Source organism: Bombina bombina, chromosome 1 (genome assembly GCF_027579735.1).
Source record: "Bombina bombina isolate aBomBom1 chromosome 1, aBomBom1.pri, whole genome shotgun sequence".
In the NCBI taxonomy this organism is placed as follows: Eukaryota; Metazoa; Chordata; class Amphibia; order Anura; family Bombinatoridae; genus Bombina; species Bombina bombina.
Genome location: NC_069499.1, coordinates 1,500,784,458 through 1,500,804,064, shown reverse-complemented (window position 1 = coordinate 1,500,804,064; position 19,607 = coordinate 1,500,784,458). Strand labels below are relative to the sequence as shown.

General features: G+C 35.8%; 1 protein-coding gene across 1 annotated transcript in view; it reads left to right on the top strand.

Moving 5' to 3' along the window:
* Positions 1 to 1,578: 1,578 nt before the first annotated feature.
* APOH (apolipoprotein H) overlaps positions 1,579 to 19,607 on the top strand; it is a 145,490-nt gene continuing 127,461 nt past the window's right edge. Inside the window, exon 1 of the mRNA XM_053721465.1 lies at positions 1,579 to 1,686. Coding sequence (XP_053577440.1) covers positions 1,620 to 1,686 — 67 coding nt within the window. The 5' untranslated portion in view covers positions 1,579 to 1,619. The remainder of the gene's footprint in view (positions 1,687 to 19,607) is intronic.

Here is a 19,607-nt window from a genome sequence, read left to right as displayed (position 1 = left end):
TCCCTTTAATTTGTAGCTGTGGATAAATAGGCACAAATCTTTATGATTTTTACAATTTTCTCTTTGCAATGTTGTGTTTGACTCCCCTTGAAAAATCAGTTTCACAAATAGGTTTAATTGAACATTGCACAATATATATATATATATATATATATATATATATATATATATATATATATATATATATATATATTCTAATCTATCAAACTGTTGATCTCAGTCATTAATATTAATTTTATGTTATATCGATTCAAAGTGCAGCTTCATATCTTTATCATTGATTTAAAATGAAAGCAGGAATTTAAAATAGGCATGGGTGAAAATGTCACCGGAAAAAAATGTGCAAAAAACCTAGGTGTCCCAAGCAAAAAAAATGTTGCTCTTGAATAGAAAAATATATAGATTAAGCAAAATTATATTCAAAATGTGTTTCTGTAATGGCTTTAAAGGGGTATAGTTTCTATTCATTGTATCATGTGACAGCTATCAGCCAATCACATACTCCTATATGTATGAGCGGTGCAATCTTGTACATGCCTAGTAGTAGCTGGTGCCACAGAAGGGGTGTGAGGTGTGATGAGACATGGAAGTGTATTTAATAATATGATTTTACCCTCTCATTTTACAGTAGATCTAGCTATGCTCAGGAATGTGCATTACATAGGTACAGTATTTGCAACAATGTACAATATTGTTACAAATATTGTGGTTGATCACAATCCTTATGCAAGGTTTGCAGCTCTTGAGTTAGACTTAATATATTTTGCCTTTTTGTTGAAGTTAAATACATAGCAAGTTAGGGCCAGTAATTCACAAATTACCATGGTCATATGATTTTGAAAACCTATTTTATTCCATACTCATGTATTTCTTTAACAATGGTACTAAACTAATCATTAGAAAAATTTAAAGGGATAGTGTACAGTAAAAATGTTTTCTCTTTATTGTGTTCTCAATTACGTATTAAATCAGCTGCATGGTATTAAATGTATTGGAAATTGTTCCTTTGTGTTTATTTTTGTAACTGAAATTTCTGATTTTATTCACACCTAAAATGAGCATTTAAATTCTTAAGTATTGCCTTTGGGTAAATAGAGAATGAGATAAGTTAAGAAGATCTGCTCTTTTTTTGCAGACTCAGCCATTTTCAAAGGGCATGTTCTTGACAACAATATTAGGTGGTTTTAATGAGCAAAAACTGCTAATTCAAATACAACAATTACAAAAAAGGAACATGTCCTTTACATAACCTGAAATTGATATAACAATAACATAGAACATATAAAGGGGCAATATATTACAGTACCCTGTCCCTTTAATTTGGCAATTCAGTAAATCAGTTTACAACATCCAGGACATCTAGTATAAATATGACAAATACTTTTTTTACACTAGAAAAGAAAAAGAAACAACCTGCATTTCTCTTTTAACTTTCCTATCCTAGATATTTTTTTATACTTATGTGGGAAGTGTTTAATAATTAGTCACAGGAGGATCGTTAGGTATCAGCATGCGACATTTGTCTAAACCTGTTATCAGGACATCTAGTTAATATTTAAAACTGATTGTTTAAAAAGTGAATCAGATGAAGTGAAGGGAGCTGACATCAAACCTCTGGAATGATGCTGGGGTTTAGCGTATTCCTCTGCTTGCTGGGTCTACTAAATAGTGCTACAGCAGGAAGAGGTATGTATGGTAATCAAGGAGATCTTCTACTGACACAATATAGTTTAGTGTTTTATCATTTTGTGATAGGATCAAAATAACATCTTAAATATCTAAATATCCTTGTGTGTTTGTGCTCTGGATAATGCAGTTGTTTTCTGTAATATATTCTGTATCATACCGTTCAAACATTACAAAGCCATTTCAATTTGCCACATAAATGGGCGGTTTTTGACTTAAAGGGACACTGTACCCAAAAATTTAATTTTGTGATTCAGATTGAGCATGAAATTTTATGCAAATTTCGATTTTACTCCTATTATCAAATTTTCTTCATTCTCTTGTTATCTTTATTTGAAACGCAAGAATGTAAGTTTAGATGCTGGCCCATTTTTGGTGAACAACCTGGGTTGTCCTTGCTGATTGGTGGATAAATTCATCCACCAATAAAAAAGTGCTGTCCAGAGTACTGAAACCAAATAAAAGCTTAGATGCCTTCTTTTTCAAAAAATCATAGCAAGAGAACGAAGAAAAATTGATAATAGGAGTAAATTAGAAAGTTGCTTCAAATTGCATGCTCTTTCTTAATTACAAATGAACAAATTTGGGTTCAGTGCCCCTTTAATATTTGTATGAGATACCTATCCATTAGAAGCAGCATCTATGTTGTAATAAAATAAAGGGGCTATTAAAGTCACTTTTTTATTTATGCATCAGAAATTATTTACTGCATTGCCAAAGATCTTGTATAAAAATGAATGTTGGTAAAATAGTTAAAACTTTTATTTTTGTTAGAAAATTATGCCTTGGTTGCAGACCTGGGAAATTTTTTCTTTCGTGATTTAGATATAGCAGGAAATTTTAAGCAAATTTCTAATTTACTCCTATTATACATTTTTCTTCATTAGAAGGCATCTAAGCTAAGGAGCCAGCCAATTTTTGGTTTAGACACTGGACAGCACTTGTTTATTGGTGGGTGAATTTATCCACCAATCAGCAAGAACAACCCAGGTTGTAAACCAAAAATGGGCCGGCATCTAAACTTACATTCTTGCTCTTCAAATAAAGAAACCAAGAGAATGAAGAAAATTTGATTATAGGAGTAAATTAGAAAGATGCTTAAAATTGCATGCTCTATCTGAATCACGGAAGAAATTTTTTAGGTTCATTGTCTCTTTAACAGTGAGAGGCAAAGATTTAGATGTAGACAGATAGGCAGATAGAGTGATATATAGGGAGATAGATAGAATATAGATAGATAAGCAGATATATAAAGATAAATGGATAGATAGTTAAATAGATGATAGATAGATAGATAGATAGATAGATAGATAGATAGATAAAAGATAGACAAATGGATAGATAAAGAAAAAGAGAGAGTAAAAAATGCACAGATAATCATGGATAGAAAAAGAATGATTACAAGAATGATTATTAAACTAGGCAAACTAGCATCTAAGCTTAATTTAAAGAAACCGTTAACTTGTTGAGATTGGATGATTTTTAAGGTACAGTTTGATTATGATTTCAAACCATACTTTAAAATGTATTTTTAAGCTGGTAATTTTATTAACAGAGCAGTCAATGCAGTAGAATTGCATAATTAACAAGTGCATAAATAAAGACAATGATTTAACACCTACTCTGAATTTGAAATAAGCAGTAGATTTTTTTCTCACAAATTATTTTTTTCTCCCATTTTCCGGCCCCCTGTATTATGTGACAGACATCAGCTAATCACAGACTAGTATACGTATACCCTGTGAGCTTGTGCACATGCTCAGTAGGATTTTGTTACCCAGAAAATGTAAATTTAAAAAGACTGTGGAAAATTTGATAATGGAAGTAAATTGGAAAGTGTATTACAACTTCATGCTCTTTCTGAATCATAAAAGTTTATTTTGACTGGTGAACTGCTTGTGCAATGCTGCCCCCTGCAGATTCGTGGCCAAGCAGGGGGTGTCAATCAACCCGATCGTATGTGATCGGGCTGATTGCTGTCTGCCGCCTCAGAAGTGGCATACAATGCAAAAGTGAATTAAACCTTTTATACAATAAAAATTTTTTACATTAAAAACATTCTTTATTATCTTATATTCTTAGGGGCTTTTCTTAAAAATGGTAAAGTTAGAATTATTTGCCCAAAATACCGACAATATATCTCAGATTACATTCCCACACGCACACAGAGGTTTCACCATAAGAGGATCTTTATTTATATATTTATTCTTTATAATCTATATTACAGAACTCACACTTGCTGTTTATCCAGCAGCTATCCGTTCCCTTTATATGCTCCAAATGGGCCAGCTAAACCCCACCTGCAAATGTGTGACCACTCCCTGGGCCATACAGCTCCGCCCACCATAACGCTCTACCACAGACTGTGCAGCCTTGATGGTTTCCAAAATGCCCAGTCACATGTGCAAACGTCCTCAATCCAACCACTGGTCCATTAAAGGGACAGTCTACATGAAAAATTATTAAATGTTATTGTTTAAAAACATAGATAATCCCTTTATTACCCAGTTTTTTTTATTACCCACCTCTGTGATTACCTTGTATCTAAGCCTCTGCAGACTGACCCTTATTTCAGTTCTTTTAACAGATTTGCAATTTAGTCAATCAGCGATGACTCATAAATAACTCCATAGGAGTGAGCACGACGTTATCTATAGAACACACATGAACTAGCACTAACTGTTAAAAACTGTCAAAATGTACTGAGATAAGAGACGACCTTCAGCGGCTTAGAAATCAGATTATGAGCTTATTTAGGATTAGTTTTTAACAAAGAATACCAAAAGAACATAGCTATTTGATGATAAAAGTAAATTAGAAAGTTGTTTAATATCACATGCCCTATCTGAATAGTGAAAGTTTAATTTTGACTTGACTGTCCCTTTAAGGCTCTGCCCCCAGTGTGATAAAAAAAACGGTATAATTGGGAAACATGATTTTGTTCTGACCCTTAAAAATACTATTTCTCTGAGCTCTACGTACAGATGATGTACACAGTATTTTGCGAAGGGTTTCACATATCTGCATATATTATGGTTAGTATTTGTTTATGAAGAGCTAGCATTTTCTGTAATGCTGCATAGTGACACAATATAAAACATGGTTTTCTTAGTTTTGTTTAATATTATTATTTGTTTCTGTTAACATCAGGAAGAGACGTAGAATGTTTAGAAAAAAAACACGTACACACACAGAGCGGAGGGCTGATCATTTTAGAGCCATAATCTAAACCTGAGGTTGGAGCTGAATGCTTGCAGATCTCATCAATAAAGATGGAAAAGTCACACAGCTGAAGAATAAACAGAGACTGATCTATTGACCCAGCTCTCTGTTTGCTGCTTCATTGCAAAATCTAATCTGATAACCAAAAAACCAACATGAAAAACCCAGAAAAATCTCAACTATTAACAGCTCTGCAAATAACAGAAATATGGTCACATTATTTGAAATTTACAAAGAAAATTTATATAAAAGACACTGGGCCAGATAAAAAAAGGTGAGCGTTATTTAACGCTCTGGCTCGAGCGTTAACTGTGCTAGAAGTAAACTGTTTCTCAAGTGCGCTAAACCGACATAAAAATATGAATATTTCATGTATCTATGTTCCTCCCATAGAAGAATATGTTCTATTTAGTCAATATATTATTTATACATATATATATATATATACATACATACATATATACATAAATATATATATAAACAAATGAAAGAAAAAATATTGAAAAGGATTAAGGAAAAAGTAAGGGAATTCAGCACACTTTGAATTTGAACAATGTTACTTTATTGCATACACTCAATCACCATTCAGATACAAGTGAACTCCACTGTGAAAAGCCCATACATTAATAAACAATATAGTTACAAAATTTATTTGGAAAAACCAAACACTTAAAGTATCATACCCCTTTAAGCATATATATATTGTATTACATGGTGTTATTATGAGTGTAACTGTACTTTTTAATATATTTGTGGTGTGTTTTGTGACACTTTTTTAGTTTTGCAAAACAGTTAACCAGAGTTCTGAGGTCACGGTAATCATTCTAGTGTAAATCATAAGAACAGGAAAACGATCCAATGGTGGTCATCAGTGGTGTGATTTATTTTGTAAGCAGTAGAAAACAACACATCATACATGATACAACAGGTCAGGTAAACATACTACGCGTTTCAGGCACTTCTTCAGGGTCAGTGTAAATCATAATTGTGCTCAATCATTCACATTTACTTTCAACTTATAATATAAGTGCAATTTAACTTGTGCACAAACGAACAACCCTATATAGCTTGCGCACTAACGATAGCGCTCCACTCCTAAGCTGGCCTACTGTTAGAACATCATATATTCTTCATAAAGACAGCATAGTATAGCCATGATATTACTTATAAAGACAATCCTAAATCTCCTTCTTGATTTAGACAGAGCTGGAAACTTTCCAATTTATATTTGTTGTAAAATGTACTTTGTTCTGAGGTCATTGGCTCAGAAATGTACACAGGTCTAGAATATATGGCAGCAAGAATTCTCTTAAAGGGACAGTCTAGTCCAAAATAAACTTTCATTATTCAGATAGGGCATGTAATTTTAAATGATTTTCCAATTTACTTTTATCACCAATTTTGATTTGTTCACTTGGTATTCTTAGTTGAAAGCTAAACCTAGGAGGTTCATATGCTCATTTCTAAGCCCTTGAAGGCCGCCTCTTCTCTCAGGGCATTTTGACAGTTTTTCACAACTAGAGGGTGTTAGTTCATGTGTGTCATATAGACAACACTGTGCTCACGCACGTGGAGTTCCTATGAGCCAGCACTGATTGGCTAAAATGCAAGTCTGTAAAAAGAACTGAAATAAGGGGGCAGTTTGCAGAGGCTTAGATAAAAGATAATCACAGAGGTAAAACGTGTATTTATATAACGGCGTTTGTTATGCAAAACTAGGGAATGGGTAATAAAAGGATTATCTATCTTTTTAAACAATAAAAATTCTGGTGTAGGCTGTCCCTTTAACAAGGTTATACATTGTGCATTGTTATAAGCCAGAAAGTGTTCCAAATATGTGCATGCTACCTAGGTATGCTCTGCAACAAATAATACAATGGGAACAAAGTTAATTTGTTTTAAAATTAAAACTTAAAAAAAAATTAAGCTCTTAGTTATAAAAAAAAATGAGCTTCATATTCCTTTGCCGGACTTGAGCACAATCAATGGCTTGATAATTATCTGCATATTAATGCCTTTTCCAAGCTAAATTAGCCATTTCCATAGTTTATCTACATAACATTTTATTTTATTGTTTTGGTGAAAAATGATCCTATACTTTACAAGTGCCAGTCCTGTTTGACAGATCACAATGCAAGTTCTCAATACTTAATGACACATTTCACTTATCAAATTCCACAGCTAAAAGGATTTGATAAACCCCAAAGCAACACTTTTTGACTTATAACCAAATACTTCAAAGGTTTTCAAATGTAACTTTAGTTTTACGCCTTGGCAAACGCACTGACATTACCCCCTGCCATATCGAATGAAATTAGGAAGCAACGTCATCAAACACATACAAGCACTCCCCGCTTAATCAATTAAAGGTTAAAAAGTAATAATATGCACTTTAACACTAATAAAAATAACAATATTTATATCACAATGAACAAACACTATACCGATAATAACCCTTTTCAAATCGCTTTAATAGACATACACATATCTCTCTATGGTGATCATAACAGTAAAAGGGACCGTAAAGTCAAAATTAAACTTCCATGGTTCAGACAGAGCATGCAATTTTTAAATAACTTTCCAATTTACTTCTCTTATCAAATTTGCTTTGTTCTCTTGATATCCTTTGTCGAATAGCAAACCTAGTTATGTTCAGTAGCAGCAATGCAATACTGGAATCTAGCTGCTAATGGGTGGCTGCACATATAGACCTCTTCTACTACCTTTGAGTAGTTCACTGCTGCTCCTTCAAAAATGGATACCAAGAGAATGAAGCAAATTTGATAATACTAAATTGGAGAATTGTATGCTCTGATTTATGAAATAAAAATGTGGATTTCATATCCCTTTGCACACATGTCAGTTATTATCACCACTGTTAAATGGAATCACACAGATCCTGTGATTAAAATTGAAAATCCACCAAATAATTTTGAATTACATAATCGTGAGATAAACGATGCAAATTTTGGGCTAGATTACAAGTGAAGCGCAACTGTTTTTTTGCGCAGTCGATATTGTGTTTTCGCAAGCCTTTTTCATTGCACTGATATTACAATTCGAGTGAAATTTCCATTTACACTTCAATCCTTACCACAGTCTCAGAGCTGTGTGGTTAACTGTTTTCCAAAACAAAAAGGTTGCACAAAACACATAAAAAATACATTACAAAGTACAGTTACACTAATATTAACACTGTCTAATAAAAAAAAATATTGCACAAATAAATTGTAAGGGCTCAAAGGTGTTAGAAAAAAACAAAGGCAGCCAGAGCTTTAACATAGAGATACTACATACAGATACATTGCTAAATATGTATTTGTATAAATATATATATATGTCTATATATGTGTACATATATTTTAATGTATTTATTTGTGTATATATGTATTGACAGACATATAAACACATAAATATATATGTATACACATATAGACATATATATATACATTTCCAAATGAACTCTGCACTCACTCCACTTCACAACCGCCCAGGGTGCATCCAATGCCACAGCGTGCCTTTACAAATATCCAAAAATGAGAGCACTCACCAGGACTTAACGCATTAAAGCAATCACAGCTTAATTTTAGCAAAGTCTCAGTTCTTTTAAACCCTCCACCGACTATCACCGCGATACCGGAAGTTACCCGGCGTCCTGTGCGCAAAATTGCGCATGTCCAGAGCGTCGGCATGGCAACCGGCCGCGGTGTACACTAAAAACAAAAATGTGAATACAAATGGTTACAATATAGAGTTATTCAATTGTTACTTTATGGTTAATGCACTTAACATCCTAACTATGCGTGCTAATACCTATTTCAAAAGTTACATAGCAATTTATAACTATAGAACTGTGAACTGGCATAAACTTAATTCCTGGTATAGACTTAATTCCTAATCTTATAACAAACCTACCACATTGTATGGTCAGCAATCAATTATAATAAAAATATACTATACACAGATTGTTACAAACTAGAACAAGATAATACTCCCTAATTTATTACTTATCATTTCCAAATACTATTCTAAGTGCCACTATAGTATTATGGGTAAGAATCTATTTCACAAGTAACAGTGCCAGTCCAGGTTGGTATTCAAACCATCTGGTACCAAAGTGCCCAGATTAAAGATCCACCTGGACTCGCACTGCAACAGGAGTCTATCTCTGTCACCCCCCCCCTAGTCGGGGGTGGAATGTGATCTATGATCACATATCTCAAATCCGCAACCGTATGGCCAGTCAACGCAAAATGTCGTGCCACGGGTTGGTCAGACCCCTTATTTTTTATGGCCAGTCGAATGGCTGCACGATGATTGGCCATACGGGTGCGTAAGTCATCAATAGTCTTTCCGACATAGAATAACCCACATGGTTATGTGTCGTCGTGCAGGTTACTCTATGTCGGATAGTATATCTACGATTGGTGGTAGGATGAACAAATAATTTTGCATTAGACAAACCACTACATGTAGTGCATCCTGCACACTTATAGCATCCAGGTTTTTTAGTCTGCAGCCAGTTAGATTTTTCGTAACACTGTACAGGGTCAACCTTCACCAGAATGTCCCGTAGAGAATGTGATCTTCTAAAGCCTACTTGTGGGTATTTAGAACCCTTAAATGGTAGATTTTTGTCACTTTCCACGATATTCCAGTTCTTCTTTACCAATCTTTGTAGATTTTGCTTGTCTGAAGTATAAGTGGTCGTAAGGATCATCCTTCTTTCCTTGTCCCCTTTTGTCACAGTTCGTAAAGCTGTTTCTTGATCCATGGAGGCAAATTTCCGGAAGTGTTGGCTGATCTGTTTCTCTTGGTAACCCCTCTGTAAGAATCTTGTTTTCATCTCCGTCAATTGTTGTTGGGCATTGCTTTATTTGCTATTATTTCTCATGACCCTCTTAAATTGAGAGATGGGTAGAGCCTTCTTTAATGATGGAGGATGGCAACTAGTAGCCTCCAGCAATGAATTCTTGTCCGTCTCCTTTTTGTACAGAGTTTTACCCAATATACCATCTTCCATAAATATTCGCAGGTCGAGGAAATCTACTGATGTAGAACTTTTGGTCATCTTGAATTGTAGATTGGGATTAATGGTATTCAATGCCTTATACCAATCCTCTAATTCTTCCTCCGTACCTGACCATAGAATGATCAGATCATCTATGTAGCATTTGAAATATTTAATATGTTGGTGTACAAATAGATCAGTATCTCTTTCTTCAAAATAAATTGGCGTACGATGGGGCCATATTCGACCCCATCGCCGTCCCTTGTAGTTGTAGAAAGAATGATTTCTCGAATTTGAAGTAATTTCTATTGAGGCAAAGTTCCAATAATTCCAGAATTAGCTCTACTGGTGGTCCCACGTATGGGTATCGGTTCAATTGTTTGCGAACTGCCAACATCCCCTGATCGTGTGGGATGGAAGTATATAAACTAACAACATCCAATGTTGCTAGTATGATGGGTTGATTGATTGTGGGGAACGATTTTATCTCTTTAATCAGACTAATAGAGTCCAACAGAAATGAAGGCATATTGCGGACACATGGTTGGAGGATACTATCTAGAAATACTTCTATCGGTTGTAAAAGGGATCCTATGGAGGACAGGATTGGTCTGCCCGGTGGATGGGTCGGGTGTTTATGGATCTTTGGCAGTGTATAAAACACAGGAACCCTTGGAAACTCCACTTTCATAAAGTTCCTTTCCTGTTTTGTCAACCAGCCATTCCCAAATGCTCGATCCAAAACTTCATCAATTTGTTTCTTAAACAGTATAGTAGGATTATAGGTCAGTTGTTTATATGTAGCCGTGTCATTCAGCTGGGAGAGTATGTCTTGCTGATAATAGGTATAATCCATTATGACCAGTGCTCCTCCCTTAACGGCCTCCCTAAAGATCAAATCTTTATTTGTGCTCAAGTTATCCAGTGTCTTCTTCTCTTCTTTGGTCAAGTTGTTTCTACAATCCGGTTTCGCCGATGTGCACATTTTATTAGTGTCATCCAATAGTAGTCTACTATATGTTTTGATACTAGGATTTGTGCTCGAGCAATAATAAGTGCTTTTAGGTTTTAATTTTGGAGTGTTAGCAGTTTCCACAGTAGTATCCCCAAGTCCCATGCCAAAATGTTCCTTGAGTCTTAAGTTCCGTTCAAACCTTTGCATATCTATATACATATCAAAGGGTTTGTAAAAAGCTGTAGGGATGAATGACAAGCCTTTATTTAGTATCTTGGTCTCCAATGTAGACAACTGGTATGAGCTAAGATTGATAACTATATCATTTATTACATTCTGCGTCTGGCTCTTGGTGGTCTTCCCCTTACCACCCCCTCTCCTGGTGTGCGTCCGATGCCTGCCAAGTTTTTTGATCTTGTCATAATCCCATTGTAATCAGTTGATCTCTGTGATGCTTCAGTAGATGTTATCCCATCTGAGTCAGTGCTATTGCCAGAAGAATCTATTGTGGTCATATTTCTTGGTTTGTAGAATCTTGGTCTCCTAGGTCTACTTTCAAAGGTCCTCTGTCTTTCCTCTGCTGAGAGTAACCACCTATAGACCTTTTTCTCTTTATAGTCAGATTCTACAGCATCCCACTTGCGATTCTTGAAAGTTAGCAATTCTGTCTCAAAATCCTGTACCTGTTTGGTCAATTTATCTAACCATTTGTTTTCTTGATCCGCTTCCAATGTTGTTATATGTGTAAGTTCAAATTGTTGTATTTCAACATCAACCTTATCCAATAATATTCTCACTTCTTCGATAACCAGGAGCATCAGATCTAAAGCGCATTTATTTAAAATGCTGCACCACTTAATGCAAAAAGCAAGGTTATTCCTGCTTATAGTGGGAATGTTTTCACTCTGAATCCTCTAGGGATAAAGAGTTTTCTGTGGTAATCTGATAAGAAAGTTCCATGTAACGTTAGATTGATCTTTCTTTTCTTCAGTTTCAACAATTTTGCATATATGTGGGAGGGCTGTTCCTTTAAATCTCTATTAGGAACAGTGGCAAATCGAATTCTATTGGCATCATCCTCTGTGTTATTAAAGATAGTAGATTATTAAAGATAGTAGATATACTATCCGACATAGAGTAACCTGCACGACGACACATATAGTGTATCTATTACACTGTCCGTGTGGGTTATTCTATGTCGGAAATACTATTGATGACTTACGCACCCATATGGCCAATCATCGTGCAGCCATTCGACTGGCCATAAAAAATAAGGGGTCTGACCAACCCGTGGCACAACATTTTGCGTTGACTGGCCATACGGTTGCGGATTTGAGATATGTGATCATAGATCACATTCCACCCCCGACTAGGGGGGGTGACAGAGATAGACTCCTGTTGCAGTGCGAGTCCAGGTGGATCTTTAATCTGGGCACTTTGGTACCAGATGGTTTGAATACCAACCTGGACTGGCACTGTTACTTGTGAAATAGATTCTTACCCATAATACTATAGTGGCACTTAGAATAGTATTTGGAAATGATAAGTAATAAATTAGGGAGTATTATCTTGTTCTAGTTTGTAACAATCTGTGTATAGTATATTTTTATTATAATTGATTGCTGATATAGCCATACAATGTGGTAGGTTTGATATAAGATTAGGAATTAAGTTTATAGCAGTTCACAGTTCTATAGTTATAAATTGATATGTAACTTTTGAAATAGGTATTAGCACGCATAGTTAGGATGTTAAGTGCATTAACCATAAAGTAACAATTGAATAACTCTATATTGTAACCATTTGTATTCACATTTTTGTTTTTAGTGTACACCGTGGCCGGTTGCCATGCCGACGCTCTGGACATGCGCAGTTTTGCGCACAGGACGCCGGGTGACTTCCGGTATCGCGGTGATAGTCGGTGGAGGGTTTAAAAGAACTGAGACTTTGTTAAAATAAAGCTGTGATTGCTTTAATGTGTTAAGTCCTGGTGAGTGCTCTCATTTTTGGATATATATATATATATATATATATATATATATACATATATATATATATATATATATATATATATATATAAAAGTGCATTATATCCCTTTGCCATTAAGTAGATGAAAACATGATAAAATATATTTATGCAATATTCATATTTATTAAAGATTTTAGCTATGTATTTAATGTAAATATTTAATGTAAATATTTCACATTTGCTAATGTTAATATGCTATGTTGTTTGCTCGATGGGTGTTTTTTCCCCAACAATTTTTTCTCTCCATTAACTTCTATGGGGAATGCGAAAATGCGATGGTGTTTGCTGCGATCTCGGTTAGGTTTTTTTTCTACTTTTTTTTCTCCATTGATTTAAGGGGAACTTAAGTTAGGATTTTCACGCTATTCGGGTTAAGGTTAGTGGCAAATAATTTTTTGGGGAACTTTTAAAACTAACGCAGCCCAACTAGTGAAAAAAGCTTAACTTTAGCTGCTCCACTAGACCTTAGTGTTCTTTTGTGGGTGGTAAAAATTCGGGGCTTCTGGAGTATTAAAGGCAAAAGCATATTTGCATTGTGAGCACTAGAAAAAAAGGTTTAAAAATCATTCGGCCAGATTGCGAGTTTTGCGTTATGAGGGGTGCGGTGCTAACTTGCACGTTATTGCCACCGCTCACTTACCTACAGTGCTGGTATTACAGGTTTTCAGAAACCCAGCATTAAAAGACAAGAAGTAAACGTAGAGCAAAATTGTGCTCCATACCGCACTCCAATACCAGCGCTGCTTAAGTCAGCGGTGAGCTGGTTGTATGTGCATGTGCACGATTTCCCCATAGACATCAAAGGGGAGAGCCGGCTGAGAAAAACTCTACCACCTGCAATAAAGCAGTGTAAAGCTCAGTAACGCAGCCCCATTGATTCCTATGGGGAAACACATTCTAAGCACCCCTAATCTTACACTTATTAACCCCTAATCTGCCACCCCCGACGTCGCCGACACCTACATTATATTTATTAACACCTAGTCTGCCACTCCGGACATCGCCGACACCTACATTATACTTATTAACCCCTAATCAGCTGCCCCCAACATCGCCGACACCTACATTATATTTATTAACCCCTAATCTCCCACCCCCAATGTCGCCGCAACCTACCTACCTTATTAACCCCTAATCTGCCGCTCCGGACATCGCCGCCACTATAATAAAATATTAATGCCTAAACCGCCGCACTCCCACATCACAAACATTAGTTAAATAATTATTAACCCCTAATCTGCTGTCCCTAACAATGCCACCACCTACCTACAATTATTAACCCCTAATTTGCCGCCCCCAACGTCGCCGCCACTATGCTATATTTATTAACCCCTAAACCTAGGTCTAACCCTAACCCTAACACCCCCTAACTTAAATATAATTAAAATAAATCTAAATAAAACCTACAATTAATAACTAAATAATTTATATTTAAAACTAAACACTTACCTATAAAATAAACCCTAAGCTAGCTACAATATAACTAATAGTTACATTGTATCTAGCTTAGGGTTTATTTTTATTTTACAGGCAAGTTTGTATTTATTTTTACTAGGTAGAATAGTTACTAAATAGTTATTAACTATTTACTAACTACCTAGCTAAAATAAATACAAATTTACCTGTAAAATAAAACCTAACCTAAGTTACACTAACACCTAACCTTACACTACAATTAAATAAATTACCTAAATTAAATGCAAACAAATTACAAGATATTTAAACTAATTACACTTAATCTAATAGCCCTATCAAAATAAAAAAGCCCCCCCAAAATAAAAAAAAACCCTAGCCTAATCTAAACTACCAATAGCCCTTAAAAGGACCTTTTGCAGGGCATTGCCCCAAAGAAATCATCTCTTTTACCTGTAAAAAAAATGCAAACTACCCCCCAACAGTAAAACCCACCACCCACACAACCAACCCCCCCCCAAAAAAAAAAAACTAAAAAAACCTAAGCTCCCCATTTCCCTGAAAAGGGCATTTGGATGGGCATTGCCCTTAAAAGGGCATTTAGCTCTATTGCAGCCAATAGAATGCGATTAGAACAGCCAATAGAATGCGAGCTCAATCCTATTGGCTTATTGGATCAGCCAATAGGATTGAAGTTCAATCCTATTGGCTGATTGCATCAGCCAATATGATTTTTTTCAACCTTAATTCTGATTGGCTGATAGAATTCTATCAGCCAATCGGAATCTAAGGGACGCCATCTTGGATGAGGTCACTTAAAGGAACCTTCATTCGTCAGGTAGTTGTCGGCAGAAGAGGATGTTGGATGTCTTGAAGATGAACCCACTCCGTCCGGATGGATGAAGATAGAAGATGCCGTCTGGATGAAGACTTCTGCCCATCTGGAGGACCACTTCTCCCAGCTTGATTGATGACTTCTTGCCACTTCACTGAGGACTTCTCCTGGTTTCGTTGAGGATGGATGTTGGCTCTTCAAAACTGTAAGTGGATCTTCAGGGGTTAGTGTTAGGTTTTTTAAGGGTTTATTGGGTGGGTTTTATTTTTAGGCTAGGGCTTTGGGCTGCAATAGAGCTAAATACCCTTTTAAGGGCAATGCCCACCCAAATGCCCTTTTCAAGGCAATGGGGAGCTTAGTTTTTTTAGTTAGGGTTTTATTTGGGGGGTTGGATGTGTGGGTGGTGGGTTTTACTGTTGGGGGGTTGTTTGTATTTTTTTACAGGTAAAAGAGCTGATTTCTTTGGGGCAATGCCCCGCAAAAGGCCATTTTAAGGGCTATTGGTAGTTTAGTTTAGGCTAGGGTTTTTTTTTATTTTGGGGGGGCTTTTCTATTTTGATAGGGCTATTAGATTAGGTGTAATTAGTTTAAATATCTTGTAATTTGTTTTTTATTTTGTGTAATTTTTTTTGTAATTTAGGTAATTGTATTTAATTTAGGTAATTTATTTAATTGTAGTGTAAGGTTAGGTGTTAGGGTAAGACAGGTTAGGTTTTATTTTACAGGTAAATTTGTATTTATTTTAGCTAGGTAGTTAGTAACTAGTTAATAACTATTTAGTAACTATTCTACCTAGTTAAAATAAATACAAACTTGCCTGTAAAATAAAAATAAACCCTAAGCTAGATACAATGTAACTATTAGTTATATTGTAGCTAGCTTAGGGTTTATTTTATAGGTAAGTATTTAGTTTTAAATAGGAATTATTTAGTTATTAATTGTAGGTTTTATTTAGATTTATTTTAATAATGTATAAGTTAGTGGGTGTTAGAGTTAGGGTTAGACTTAGGTTTAGGGGTTAATAAATATAGTATAGTGGCGGCAACGTTGGGGGCGTTAGATTAGGTGTTAATAAATGTAGGTAGGTGGCGGCGATGTTAGGGACAGCAGATTAGGGGTTAATAATATTTAACTAGTGTTTACAATGCGGGAGTGCAGCGGTTTAGGGGTTAATATGTTTATTATAGTGGCGGCGATGTCGGGAGCAGCAGATTAGGGGTTAATCATTTTATTTTAGTGTTTGCGATGCGGGAGGGCCTCGGTGTAGGGGTTAATAGGTAGTTTATGGGTGTTAGTGTACTTTTTAACACTTTAGTTATGAGTTTTATGCTATGGCTTAGTAGTGTAAAACTCATAACTACTGACTTTAGAATGCGTTACGAATGTTGCCGGATAGGCTGTACCGCTCACTTTTTGGCCTAAAAAAAGCTTGCAATACCGGCGCTATGGAAGTCCCATTGAAAATAGACTTAACAAAAATTGCGTAAGTTGATTTGCAGTACGGCCAAAAAAGTGTGCGGGACAGCTGTACCTACAAGACTCATAATAGCAGCGGTAGTAAAAAAGCAGCGTTATGAGCCTTAACGCTGCTTTTTTACTCATAACGCAAAACTCGTAATCTAGCCGATTATTTGCTGATAATAAGCTCAATATTATGATCAAACCCCTAGTTATTCGCAAGTAACAGTGCAAAAATAAAACGCTCTTATACATTAAATCATTGCATTTTGCACTTTTACGTCTCTTTCATTTTTTTCTTGATTAAATTGTGTTGTGTTTGCCATATAACTGTAAAATCACCTGATATGTGTCTAAGGAATTAGATGCTGCCATACTTCACCAAGATCAATTACAAGCATTATCATTTCTGAACATGTCGAACTGTATAATCCCAGTATCCCTATGATGAAGATATCAAAATGTTGTGTTCTGAAACGATTTTTCCTCTCATTATAAGTGTTGGTTGCAAAAAAAACCCCCCAAAAAACCCTAAGATGATAATGATGCTCATTTTCCAAAAGCACAAACACACACAAGACAGCAGTTTGCAGCAAATGATACTCATGTTTATTTAAAGAACATAATGTACTTAAGAGTCTGCAAAGTCAGCATTTAAACCGAGAAAACATTAAGCAACGTAACAAGGGACAGGCTGAATGTGATGTTGGCTCGTTAAAGCGGCATTACATTTGTTTCTTTGTTGTAGCTAAAAAAATAGGAATTTCAGAGAAAAGTGACATAATTGTTTTTTAAAAATATATATTTACCTATGAAAACTATATACATATATATATATATGCAGCAAACAAATCTCTCTCAGCACTCTCAGGACTTCGTTTCCGCAAGTCAAAGTAATTTATTTGACGTTTCGGGGATCAACACGTCCCCTTCATCAGAATAACAATTATTGTGAAATACCACTCTTAAATAGTGTACAAAGTGTGAAATAATCATACAAACCAGCTATGAACAGAAACTCATACCTCTGTGTATCGCCAGTGGAATGCACACCATACGTTCCACTGAAACCGGAAGGGACCTCACTTCCGGGTTACGGATAATATCAATTCATGCTAAAAACAGTGACGAAAATTCTTCAAATTATAGTCAAAATGACTAAGAAATATCTTCATATTCAACTGTAATGCTTGTGGGATACCCCTCTATCAGACCGAACTTGGCCAGTAGTCTTGTTATCCCGGCATCGTGCTGGAATGGTAGGGAATATCCCAGAGCAGAGAAAGTTAGCAAGATGAGGAGAGCGGCACTCACCACAGGCAGGACAGTCCCCAGTGGCAACGGCAGAACAGGGCATGGCAAATCACTGGAATGGTCAGACAGGCAGGATTCGGCAACAGTAAAGCAGTCCAAGGACAAACCAATAGAATGGTCAGACAGGCAGGGCTTGGCAACAGTAAAGCAGTCTAAGGGCACACCACTAGAATGGTCAGGCATGCAGGGTTCGGCAACAAGAGGCAATCCAGAATAATGGGTTAATAAGCAGAGTAGTCATACAGGCAGGGTTCAGTAGCAATATATTAGTCCAGCAATTTAGGGGTTAAACAGGTAGAGTAGTCAGACAGGCAGGGTTCAGCAGCAATATATCAGTCCAGCAATTTAGGGGTTAAACAGGTAGAGTAGTCAGACAGGCAGAGTTCAGCAGCAGCATATAGATCTAGCAATTCAGGGGTATGGCAGGCAGAGTAGTCAGACAGGGAGGGTTCAAAACACAGCAAGGCAAATAAGAAGAAAAATGATCTATCACTCCCAGGAGTACACAAAATAACACCTATACTTGGGCAGTGATAGATCGTCTGGAGTAGGCTTACATAGGCGCAGGACTCGCACCACAACATCCGGACTGGCATCAGGAGAAGGGAGCGTGCGGCAATGACGTCAGCGCTGCACGCATCTGACCCGACACAGCCTCTGGCAACGAGCAGAGAAGGAGATGCCACACCCCTAGTAATGGCTAGAGCGGCACAGCATGACATAAACATGTTAAAGATTATTTAAGAGAGTAACCAGATCATTATCATGATGGCAAAAAATGGGCTGCCGCCTCATTAGTGATGGGTTGTCATAGCAACCATACAAACAAAATGAATAATTGGACCTGTCTTCATATCAAGTGTTCAATGTTGTGTAGTGGCTTACAGTGAAGCATATTAAATTTCTCTTACTAAGTCAAATTTGTGAGTATATGTACATTCTATTTGTAACTATTTTGTGCAACAATACCACACAAAGAATAAAGAAGAAAAAGAATAATAAAAAGCAAAGGAAAAAAACTGTCTCGAGTGTTATATGTTGAGAAAACTTCCCCATTAAATCTCATGTGGAAAGACTTTCATATCTCCAACCATTAGTAACTCTATTCCAGCTGTATATAGAAGTGTATATTAACACAGATGTACTGTTTAGTAGCCATCATTAATTGCAATAATATTATTAGGCATCCTCCTAAATAGAAAAGAAAAGGTCACTTATTTGGATACAAACTATTTTCCAATAAGTAATTAAATGTTTTTGTTTTACTTCAGAGGATATGAGAAAATCTGAAGATGTTACTATGTGGAGATGATATTTGCATAGGCTGTGATTAGTTGATATGATATCAAAAGGTGTCAACCCCTGATGCTGAAGAGATAAATTAGAGAAATGCTGCTAAATCTATGTCAAAATTTAGCCCATATGGTTTTCTTGTTTTTAATTTATATATCCAATAAGTCTCTCTTTTTCTCAGTTGTAACATTCTATTAACCCCTTCTGTTGGTGGTATATGTTCAATTGCTTTAATCATAAATTCGTTTTCATTTTTATTGTGAAATTCTTCAAAATGCGTCCCTATGCCATATTCAGGAGCGTCCCTAGTAATCTTTTTGATATGTTCTAGGCATCTTGTTTTCAGAGTTATTTTTGTCCTTCCTATATAGATCTTATTACAGTTGCATGT